Source organism: Rhipicephalus microplus, chromosome 5 (assembly GCF_043290135.1).
Source record: "Rhipicephalus microplus isolate Deutch F79 chromosome 5, USDA_Rmic, whole genome shotgun sequence".
Classification (NCBI taxonomy): Eukaryota; Metazoa; Arthropoda; class Arachnida; order Ixodida; family Ixodidae; genus Rhipicephalus; species Rhipicephalus microplus.
The window spans coordinates 144006947-144018981 of NC_134704.1; the positions used below are offsets into that span (position 1 = coordinate 144006947).

The 12035-nt window shown below is 46.2% G+C and overlaps 1 protein-coding gene across 1 annotated transcript in view; it reads left to right on the forward strand.

Moving 5' to 3' along the window:
• Positions 1-12035, forward strand: part of LOC119173357 (uncharacterized) — a 420783-nt gene that overhangs the window by 345167 nt on the left and 63581 nt on the right. Inside the window, exons 12-13 of the mRNA XM_037424210.2 lie at positions 5557-5667; positions 10595-10675. Of these exons, the coding sequence (XP_037280107.2) occupies positions 5557-5667; positions 10595-10675 (192 nt within the window). The remainder of the gene's footprint in view (positions 1-5556; positions 5668-10594; positions 10676-12035) is intronic.

A 12035-nucleotide genomic window follows, 5' to 3' on the forward strand; every position in this document is an offset into this window, starting at 1 on the left:
CGACATACCTGTGCTGATTGATGGTCTTCAGGTCAGTGCATTGGTAGACACTGGTGCAGACTATTCGATCATCAGCGGGAGGCTAGCGAAAGATCTCAGGAAAGTGATCAGGCCGTGGAATGGAACGCGAATTCGAACAGCTGGAGGACACGTTGTAACACCGCTGGGTCGCTGTACCGCAAGAGCGAAAATTCGTACGTCAACGTTTGTGCTCAGCTGCCTCGTTCTTCGCGACTGTTCGCGTCAGCTGATTATCGGCATGGACTTCCTTCGGGAACACGGTGCCATTATAAATCTCCGTGAGCGCATCGTGACCTTCTCGACTCAAGGCGCAATAGATTGAGACGCTGATAACTGCCGTAGACTTGCGCTGCGTGTTGCTGACGACAGTGTGACGCTGCCACCTCGAGCAACTGTTCCCATCGAAGTTACTTGTGAAGACTTCCAAGACGGCGGCGTGGTGGCTGAAAGCAACCTATCGCTTCTGCTGCTCCAAGGTGTATGTGCCGCCCGAAGTGTGGTGCGCGTCCGTGACGGACAGTCAACGATACTAGTTACGAACTTCAATTACGAGCACCGGCATCTTTTCCGCGGAACCACCCTAGCTTATGGAGACCCTGTTGCCGACGTCACGGAGTGCTTCGCGTCCGAGGAAACGCATGAGGATGAGGAATTTCTAGACCGCATCGACATTAATTCGACGCTGTCAGACGAGAGAAAGGCTGCACTTCATGTCCTTTTAAGGGAGTTTTGATCTTGCTTCGCCTCTTCTTCTAAAGTCCGTCAAACACACCTCACGAAGCATGGAATTATTACCGACGATGACGTCCACCCCATCCGGCAGCAGCCTTATCGCGTTTCTGCCAAAGAACGTGAGGCTATTCAGACACAAGTAAAAAAGATGCTCGATGACGGGATCATCCAACCATCCAGCAGCGCTTGGTCCTCGCCAGTCGTTCTAGTACAGAAAAGAGACGGAACGCTGCGATTCTGTATTGACTACAGGAAGCTTAATAGCGTCACAAAAAAGGACGTCTACCCGCTTACACGGGTCGACGACTCCCTCGACAGGTTACGACGCGCGAAGTATTTTTCGTCGATCGATCTAAAGAGTGGATATTAGCAAATTGAAGTGGATGAAAGAGACCGAGAAAAAACCGTGTTTGTGACTCCAGACGGACTTTACGACTTCCGAATTCTTCCCTTCGGCCTCTGTTCTGCACCAGCCACTTTTCAGAGGATGATGGACACAGTTCTCGCTGGCTTGAAGTGGCAAAGCTGCCTTGTCTACCTCGATGATGTGGTCATCTTTTCCGAGTGCTTCGGAGAACATCGGAAGTGTCTGAGAAAAGGTTCTAGAAGCCATTCGCACAGCTGAATTCACGCTGAAACCTCAAAAATGCCATTTTGGCTATGAAGAGCTGAAATTTCTGGGACATGTCATTAGTGCGGATGGAGGGCGACCTGATCCAGACAAAACTGCTGCTGTCGCCGCCTTCCCTGTTCCATCAGATAAAAGAGCAGTACGCCGTTTCCTCGGCTTGTGCGCGTATTATCGCCGATTTATCGCCAACTTCTCGAAGATATCTGAACCTCTTACAAGACTCACTCGGGATGACGTGCCTTTTACTTGGAACGCAGAACAAGATGCAGCGTTCACAGAGCTACGGCGGAGAATGCAAACAGCCCCTGTTCTTGCCCATTTTGATGAGGACGCTGCTACAGAAATTCATACAGATGCCAGCAACGTCGGACTTGGCGCTGTCCTTGTACAACGACACGGTGGCGTTGAACATGTAATAGCTTACGCCAGTCGTACTCTTTCTCGAGCCGAGACCAACTATTCTACATCGGAAAAAGAATGCCTCGCAGTCGTGTGGGCGACGACCAAGTTTCGGCCTTACCTCTACGGTCGTCCCTTCAAAGTGGTGACTGACCACCACTCGCTCTGCTGGCTGGCAAATCTCAGAGATCCATCCGGCCGTCTCGCTCGGTGGAGTTTGCGTTTGCAGGAGTTCGATATTACAATTGTGTACAGCTCAGGGCGCAAACATGAAGATGCCGACGCGCTTTCTCGAGCGCCTGTGGGGCACGCTGTCAGGGGCTCCGAGGATGAAGATGCCTTTCTCGGAGCAGTCAGCGATTCCGAATTTATGTCAAAATAGCGGGCAGACGACGAATTACGCCCAGCTATTGATTCCCTGGAAGGCCAGAACTCTCAGGTCCCTCGACACATTGCTCGCGAACTGTCCTCTTTTTGTCTAAGAAGAGGCATTCTTTACAAGAAAAACGCCCGTGATAGCGACAAAGCCTTCCTACTCGTTGTTCCTACCGAAATGCGGGACGAGATCCTCCTTGCGTGCCACGACGAGCCCACGTCAGGACATTTGGGCTATTCGCGAACTCTCGCCAGAGTACGCCAACAGTATTACTGGCCGCGACTATCAACAAGTGTACATCGATACGTGAAAGGCTGCCGTGAGTGCCAGCGTCGCAAGACTCCGCCTGTGAGACCCGCAGGCCTGCTCCAGCCGATCGCACCACCACAGACACCGTTTGACCTCGTGGGAATGGACCTTCTCGGGCCCTTCTCTTTGTCGCCCTCTGGGAACAAATGGATTATAGTTGCGACAGATTATCTTACTCGTTATGCTGAAACAAAATCGTTACCCCGTGGCACAGCCTCTGAATTCGCGCATTTCTTCGTGCCCCAAATCGTCCTACGGCATGGTGCCCCGTCATGCGTGATTACGGACAGAGGGACGTCGTTTACAGCACAATGATGGAGGACATTTTAAAACTGAGCTGCACAAGTCATCGAAAAACAACGGCTTATCACCCGCAATCCAATGGAGTGACAGATAGGCTTAACAAGACCATAGCGGACATGCTGTCACTGTACGTGGACGTACAAAAAACCTGGGACGAGATTCTTTCATACATCACGTTTGCTTACAATAAGGCAACGCAAGAAACAACGCGATTTCCGCCTTTCTGACTTGTTTACGCACGCAACGTGTGAGCCATGCTCGATGCTATGCTTCCGTGCGACCAAAGCAATGAACTTGCTCAAGACGCTGAGCAATACACTCAATACGCCGAAGAAACTCGTCAGCTAGCTCGCATAATTACCAGTCACCAACAAGATGCGGACGCACGACGTTACAACCTCCGCCATCGAAATTTTACCTACCACCCTGGGGACCGAGTGTGGTTGTGGATTCCTGTTCGGCGACCAGGCTTATCCGGAAAATTCCGAAGCCGTTATTTTGGACCGTACAAGGTTCTTAGGCGAGTCACAGATGTTACCTACGAGGAATTTCCGGACGGTGCAGCGTCTTCTCGTCGACAGCTTCGGCCCGAAACCGTGCATGTCGTTCGGCTGAAGCCCTACTTCACACAGTAGCCCTTGTGGTTTCACGTGCTACGACATGCCGTGACTTTGCATTGCTGCTGCTGTTTGTGTTCTCCTGTGTGTTTATGCCTTTTCTTTTTGCACTTGGCGCAAGCGTTGGCGAAACTTCCTCATTTGCGCTGCGAGTACTGGCACTCTCCCTCTTTTGGTTCTCTATATCTGTGTGTGTACACCTTCATTTTTTTTTATTTACGAGCATCGAGTCGGTGCTTTCAAAGCGGGGGGGGGGGGGACTATTGTTACCTGGTTTGCTTGGGTGAGATCGAAGAGTGAAAGAGGACAAAGACGATCTCTCTGAGCTGCTGCTTGGCTAGTCGACTCAACGAGCCCATTATATCAAGTTTGTCGTGAGTAACGTGACAATATGCCGAGGAGACGGAACAGACGCCGATTCACGGCGGTCCAGCTGTTCACGCACGACTTGACAAATAACTGAAGTGAGAGACGAAGCTGGAACGACGTAAGGGCTGGCGACATTTGTTACGTTGGTCAAGCGGCTGAAGTTCGGTGCAATGGGCCTAGCTCTTAAGGTCTCAATTGTGCGGCAGCACAGGAGGAAATCACTCACGGACTTCAGTCAGTCTTCTGCGATGGGGAACTGGCAGACGACGTCTGCGATTCTTTTCAGAAGTTGACCCACTTTGTCCTCATCGGTGGTACAAGGGTCGAGGACCTTGGACAACTTGAGCACTTCCTCATAGTACGTTGTGCAGGTTGTGCGTTGTTCACCTAAGTGTGCTGCATCAGCGTTTGCTCGGCACGCTTTTAATTGGCCGCTGGATCTTCAAAGCACTTACAAACCTCGTCAACAAAATATTGCCACGTTTTCAAGCTTTCCTCGTAGTTTTCATACCACACAGTGTCGGTTTTTTTTTAAGAAATAGTCCAATATTGGTAAGCTGACCGGTGGCGTTCAAACCGCTCAACCGACTTCTCTGTAGGTAGAATCCCAGCCATGTGTCCATTTTCACCGGCTTATTCTGCGAAGCTTCGTGGCTAGATATTGAGTTCTCATGGATGACTGAAAGTGGCCAGCGTCATCAAACCGGAGGCAAGTGCCTCTTGTTCGTTGTTTGTTTCTGAATCTATCTCTGGAGGCAGACCAGCCATTTGTCGACTTCGGCGAAGGTCCACGGATCACACCTCTGCAGCCAGTTTGTCGTCGCTCGTCGGGAGCAGCGTCATAGTAACCTGCTTTTGCACCAAAACTATTACGATGAAGAATGTTTATCTAAAGATGGGCTGATGAAAAAAAAAGGGTAAATGGTTACGGTAAAGCACTGATATGCTCAAAAGACAAGCGCTCTTCATCCTCTCGTTCCTTTGGTCATGGTTGTCGCATTAGTGTAGCAATATTATAAGTAGTTGGAATTTTTACGGAACAATATTGAAGTGCCTTGTGAAACGGTGCTCTCCAATGCAAAGAAAAAACACTCAATTTTGGCACTAAATGTGAATATTTTAAAAAGTTTTCAGCATACCTTAACATATTCAGGGTGTTTGCGTACTTCCGTAAAATCCTGGTGAACCACTTGGAATTATGAGTCTGGAGCGGTAAAACCATTTCCTGCGTCGTTTGTTTTAATTGTTACTTTGTCTATCTAGAGTTTGTGAAAAAGTAGTATAGTCTCTTGTTTATTACTACGGAAAAGTGCCGGCAGTGCGGTCCGCGCAATATAGAAGGCGTGTATTAGCTGGCGTCACCACGAATCATAGCCAACTAGTGAGCCTATTTTCTTTCCATTGTCTTGCTTAATGGCATTCTGAAATCATTGCTCTTTGTTTGATGTTGTTACGAAAGGAGTAGGATTCGTCTGGTGGCGTTCTAAAAGAAAGTGACAGCGCATTTGTGCAACAAACCAATATGATCGCAAGGCATATCTGTTACAATGCTTCTTACACAGTTTGTTATGTTTGAAAATCAGTGCAAAAAGACAAAAAACAGATAAAAAACGACACAGGACAAGTGCTGCTCAGCCCTTGTACTGAGTCTTTTTTTATTTTGTGCATCTTCTTTTTTATGTGCTTTCTAACCATAAAGTTTAACCAAATCACCCAGTTTTGTACGCTATTGTGTCACTTCCGCAGCGCTTGGTACATCACTGGAAGTGTTTCACAATTGTTTCATTGTGGTTTTGCAGATGATGAACTTCCTAGCCCAAGACGTTCGAAATATGCTGGACTCTATGGCATTTTCTTTCTCTCTATCCCAAAGCGTGACTGAAGAGAACAGGGTTCACTTCTACCGTAGGGTGAGTGGCCAGGCTTGGTCTTGTAGCATATTTCACTCTGGAGCTAACTATGATCATGGATGTGAACAAGACATTGTGGTATAGGGGTTATGGTTCTTCGATGATGACCTGAGGGTCACGTCGTTGCATCTCTGCTTTGACATTGATTGGTCGGGTAATGATGAAGATGAAATGCTAGAGGCCCGTTTGCATAGATTTATGTACACGTTTAACAACATCAGCTGGTCTATATTTCTGGTGACCTTCGCTAATCCCCTTTCATAATTGTGTTGTTGTTTTCTCAACGAAAAACTACATTAATATTAACGTACATGTATGTACAAGTGGTCATGTTTTTAATGCTAATTATGAGGCACCGTCTGGTCATGAAGGTCTAAATGGTAGTACGAACTCTCACTCGTAGTAAACTGGCAGTTTTATAATTGTAGTAAGGTTCTCAAGTATGTCTGAGTAAAAAAATGGGTCCCATATCTGCATTTAATCGGCAAATCTCGAAAGACGATAGTATTGCGTGTGGAGATAGTGAACAAGACATTAATTGCGCAAGAGAATCGTTGATGGTATTCTGGAGGCGCTGCGTTAGAGTGCCTCGAGCATGCATCGGAGATGAACAAGCGCATCAAATCATGTCTCACGTGAGAAATGAGCTCCACCTGGCACTTTTTTTAGAAAACAAAGCACGCGGCTCTGAAACAGGTGTGCACGCGCATCTATGTGTTGATAAGGTGTAGAACGCAAGGCGACGGGTAGGTGCCACCGCCGTCTGGTCTGAGCAAAGCGTTGGAAACACTCGACTTTCCGTGCAAGCGTTGCGTGGTCAGCGCAACGGTCCTTGTGCCTTTTCTAGTAAAAGACGCACATGCAAATTATATACGTGTTGTTATGGTGCCCCAGACATGAGCAATTATTCCATTTTAACTGAAAATTATACAAGCATAAACGCTCAACCTTGACCAACATTGGTGGGTGCTGCGGATGGACTCGGCCGTTTCAAGTACTCGATGCCTTTAAGAGTGGACAAAGAGACAAATGGACAGACAGACAGACAGACAGACAGACAGACAGACAGACAGACAGACAGACAGACGAAAACATTTGCGTCGAAGGTTCCTCAGAAAGAATATCGTCTTTAAACATTCTTAAGGGCTTGCTTTTATTCGTTAGACAGAATCGAGTGAGAACCACTAGGCATTACCAGGGAAAGTATCAGGGATGTTTTTGTACTAAGTATTTATCATCTCTAATAATATCTTATCATAATATCAGTGTCCCAAAAGTGGGCGAAAACATAACCTGCTTTTGGCATTAAGTGAATGGGGAACATTCAACTAATGCAGTTACATTGGAAGGATACGTGTTCGATTCCTGCAGCAGTAAAGATATTTTTAGACCACTTTTTTTCTTGACATTTTTAGATGCGGAGCATCTTATACTCGCGCCTTGTAGTGCGCCGTCCGCGCCGTCCGCGCCGTCCGCACCGCTTTTCGAACATTCGACAGCTGACGCGCGCGCATGCGCCGTCGCGCCGTCGCCCACTCTTCCACCATCTGTGCATCCCTTCCTCCTCTACACACCGCGCGCGCTTCACTCCTCCACCATCTGTGCACCCTTCCTCCTCTACACACCGCGTTCGACATCTACAATTCTCCTGATTCTCCAGTGGACGCGCATGTGGCGTCGCGCTTCGAGAACATTCAACAGCTGACAGTGCATGCGCCGTCGTGCTGTATATATACTCAAGGTCGGCGCTCGCTCAGTTGCCGCTCGTCGGTTGGTTTGTACGGCGCGTCGACGTCCAAGGTCGCGGTGAAATGAATTCCAACGAATCCACAAACACAATGATCGACGTCCCTTCGACCAGCGCCGCCCTTTCGCATACGTGTGTACGTGTTCACTCATTTAACACCCCCTCCTACAACCACGTTAACCAATTTAGCCATCGACCCAAGTAAGTCGCAATTTAACACCCCATTTCACAACCACGTTAACCAATTTAGCCATCGACCCAAGTAAGTCGCACTTTAACACCCCGTTAACCAATTATATAGTCCGCATCCTCCTCAGTGTTCCCCCGAGGGAAGCTGCGGGCAATTTTTTTTCAAAATTGCTACGAAGAACATTTTCTGTACTTTTCTTGGCTTTATTGTCAACAAGCTCTCTTTAAGATTGTTTCTTAACAAGCATGCTCGCCCAACGCCAAGACACCGCTTGAAAAGCCCCAAAATATTGCGCCGTGCACTGCCGCCTATAGAGATGCATTGCCAGTCATGTTAGAGAGAAACGGAGCTCGCCGAGAATTGTAGCGAATGCGAGAAGAAATTGAATGAACTCTTTAGCAATAATGACATCTCGGTAAGTCCCAGACACAGCGTATCAATCGGAGAGATGCCGTAGGCTAGGACTTCAAAGATTTTGAACATACGTGTTCCTTAACTTGCAGTGACACAGTACATACAGTACATGCGCCTCTACTATTTCGCCTCCATAAAAATGTGACGGCCATGGCTGGACTCAAACATGCGACCTTCGGGTTGAGAACGAAATAATATCTCGGACACAAAATCATCAATACAAAATCGTCTTTGCTGTTTCATGTATGCTTCTCGCTGCCTAGTGAAAGCCAGCTGTGTGCCTTGTCTTTTTAAAAGCAGATTCTATAAAGAGTCCCACGAAAACGCTTTTTACATGGTGTGGCAGTGTAACTACATATTGCTTTGTTAAAGAATGAATCAAGCACAGTTGGCGCACAATTAAACGTGCTGACGACAAAACTATCAAAGACAAAAGGAAGAAGCAGAGAGAATTGCAGCCTGATTCTTCAACGTTTTTTTTTTTGAGTGCATAATTCAAATGAGTCGCTTTTAAAAGATGCACAGGTGTATAGAACGAAACAAGAGCTGAAAAATAGTTTTGAAAATAAATGTGAAAAGTCGTTTTTAAAAGTTGTCTTGAAAAATATTGAAGTGATATGTCTTTTATTGTAATACTGCTTATGTACACTCATGGCAGGTTTACACCGTCGGCGTTCCCATGACATTCCGTATATGTATTGGAAGGTATATTATATCCGCATCAGTGGATGTGTGAGCAATCGTACACGTATATTACAGAGGCGCTTCATACACAGCATGTTTTTTTTAAAAATCGTTTGACACACAGTGGACAGATTTGCACACGCTTTGTGGGTGAAGAACCAGCGGCCATTTGCCTTTTTGTGTGCTGCGTATTACTGTAGAAGATCACTTCGCTGTAGACGCTGCCATGTTAGACGACCTCCCTCTGTTCCAGGATCGACGTCAGAGTATTACGTTTTTAAATGCGAAGGATTTCTTCGTGAAGTTCAGCGTCTTTGAGCGTATCTATCTATCTGTCTGTCTATCTATCTATCTATCTATCTATCTATCTATCTATCTATCTATCTATCTATCTATCTATCTATCTATCTATCTATCTATCATCTATCTATCTATCTCTCTATTCATATATCTATCTATCTATCTATCTGTCTGTCTGTCTGTCTGTCTGTCCGTCTGTCCGTCTGTCCGTCTGTCTGTCTGTCCGTCTGTCTGTCCATCTGTCCGTCCATCCGTCCGTCCGTCCGTCTGTCTGTCTGTCTGTCTGTCTGTGCGCCAGAGACTTCATACTCTTTTAGTTAGTTCTTTGATGGAATGTGAGCCAAAATTAGTATGGCATAACATGTCTGTATTACAAAATTAATTGACAGCCTACAACATGAAACTGATAACGCGCTTGTCATTTACGGCATGACTCACATGCCTCGCTTGTGATACTATGATTGGTATTGAGGGACGTGGCCGTATTGTGATTATTACTGACTGGTGGCAACATAAAACATTGTGATATGCATACCACGCTCATGGCACACTCGCGGTCTGCTCACTAGCTTGGCAAATACACCAAGATCGGTATTGCATGACGGGACTGTATGACGAACGTAAGAAATGAGTAGTAGCGTAAAATAGTAACATGCTCGCCATGATTTCCGTATTACAATCTCTCATTTATGTTCTTCGCACAGGCCCGTCATTGAATAGCAATCTTGGTGTATCAAGCTAGTGAACCGGTTGCGAGCGCCTCTAAAGCTTGGCATGTAAAATGTTATATAACACGGTGCGCGGCACAGCGTGGGTTTGAAAAATTGAATCTCTGGTCGCTCAGTATAGATTGTTCATACGCGGAGCATGAAGGCGCTGCCAAAACCTCGCCTAAGTGGCCGTAGATTTGCTATCGCAATAAGCATACAGATCTTGGGATTTGAGTCTGAGTAGTATTGTGAATATCGCAAATGAATATATATATTCTTTCGCATCTATATTGCTACGATATTAACAGCGTCAACATAGAAATTCAAAGGAACAGTCATGCTAGAGCGACTTGGACAGGGGTGAAAGAAAACTACCAAATAAGGTTATGCGTGGTTTCCGGCGCTGCTGTCGCTCTGTGGTCGAGATGGGTACACGTTCTAACGTTCTTGACTATTCCCAACCGACCAACCACAAGGAGGGCGAGGAGTTGGGTGGTGAGAATTGAAGAATGAAGAAACAATTCACTCGATCATGTTGATTTTCCACTGAGCATAGCACCATTATTCGATTGATTCGACAAGTTCATCCTGAATGTCGCCGGGACACCAGAACGTCTGTGATGCGGCGTCTGAATTTATTTATGCCTAAAATTATTATTCAATACATTAACGGGCGCTTTTTTGGGAACTTCAAGAACATTATTATGAAAGCTTTGCTAATTCTCGTTAGTAACAACATTGTAAGGGTTCCACCATGCAACCAGCCAAGCAACCGTCTATACTTGTAAATGACGCTTCTGGGATCATTAAAGAGGCGAGTTTTGCGGTGTAAACGAAAGCAACTCGTTGTTGTTAAAAAGAATGTACTGGTTTTTTGCGCAGCTGAAGCACATGAAAGTGTCACCCGGTTTCTTTAATGACACTGATGGTATCTCTGACGCCCATTTGACACCATGGGAATCGGTGAGTATGCTTTCGACACTGATAGTAATAACCATCTTCGAGTACTTAGAAGCTGTCCCGCATATGAACCCGTCATTTCACTCGAATTTAGGATGCTGACGTCAAATAAACTGCTGTATGTACAATGTGAACTATTTGTTCTTCCGTCGATGACCATTTACGCCGAATTATTGATGCTAGAAGCATGTGCTTATTTAGAGACGCTTCTGTCCCGCATCAGGAATGTGTTCAACGCATTCGACAGTCGTATAATTGATAAGAAGTACGTATCATGACGACGCGTGGGGTGTAGGTCACTTCGCACATTGTCGATATGTGAGCATAGGTGATTATCTTTTGAGCCCCAAAATGTTCATTTTTGCCACGGAGTGTTTTGGAAGACATTTGCTCAATAGTGATGGCCCCAGGAGACCACGCAAAAATTCGATAAGTGGTATATCACATGTGGATTTATGGGCATGGCACCAAACTAGGTCACCAGGCGCAATGTCGTAAAATGAAAAAAGTGGTCTTATTATTCATGCTACTCAGTGAAGTGCACCATATCTGACTGAAGGTCATATTTGGCAGTGTAGAAGTGCTTGAAACAACTCTGGGTCTTCGTCCCTCAAAACGGCGCCATTACCCGCCTCGGCCTGCCCAGCGCGACTTCACACATCAATTCGGTGAAGCTACTGCTGCTAAGGCTCCCAGCACTACCAAGCCCCGCGATAGTGGTGTTCGTTGCAGTGGGGACATAGGCGTATCAGCCGCGTAGGCAAGCGCCCTCCACCCCCTAAAAGAGAAAATTTGGGGGGGGGGGGCTGAGCTCCCCCCCTTTCGACTGTGGTCACTGTCGGCTCCACGCTGGTGAAAACAACAGCTAAGGCAAAATTTTCCTTCACCACTGTAATTACTCAATTAAATATTACGAGAAAAATAAAAGATAACGAGGCAAAGTTACACTGTAGTGATAATTTTTCAACATTTCAGCACGCTAGAGTTAACAGGAACAGGGCCCCTATATAATACATCACTTGTTCATGTCTTTATTCTCTTGCAACTGGCCGACGCAGTTATAGATGGGAACGAACAAGTTTTGTATGGACCGGTGAAAGGAAAATTATTTTCTTTTATCAAGAAGGATTACCATCATTGTTGCTCTGTCGACACTGCTGTGAGCACATGATTGCGACTAATCTTTTGAATATTCTAGTTTTGCCGTACTGGAAGCGCCAAGAGAGGTTTCCGCTTTAATCTCCGATAAATCTGATCGACCTTGCTTATAACAACTTAGCAATGGAGGCAGCTTGCGAAGCGGCGAATAATTAAGCAGTGAACTAGAACTCAATGGGAAGCTAAAATAAGTACGTAGAAGTGC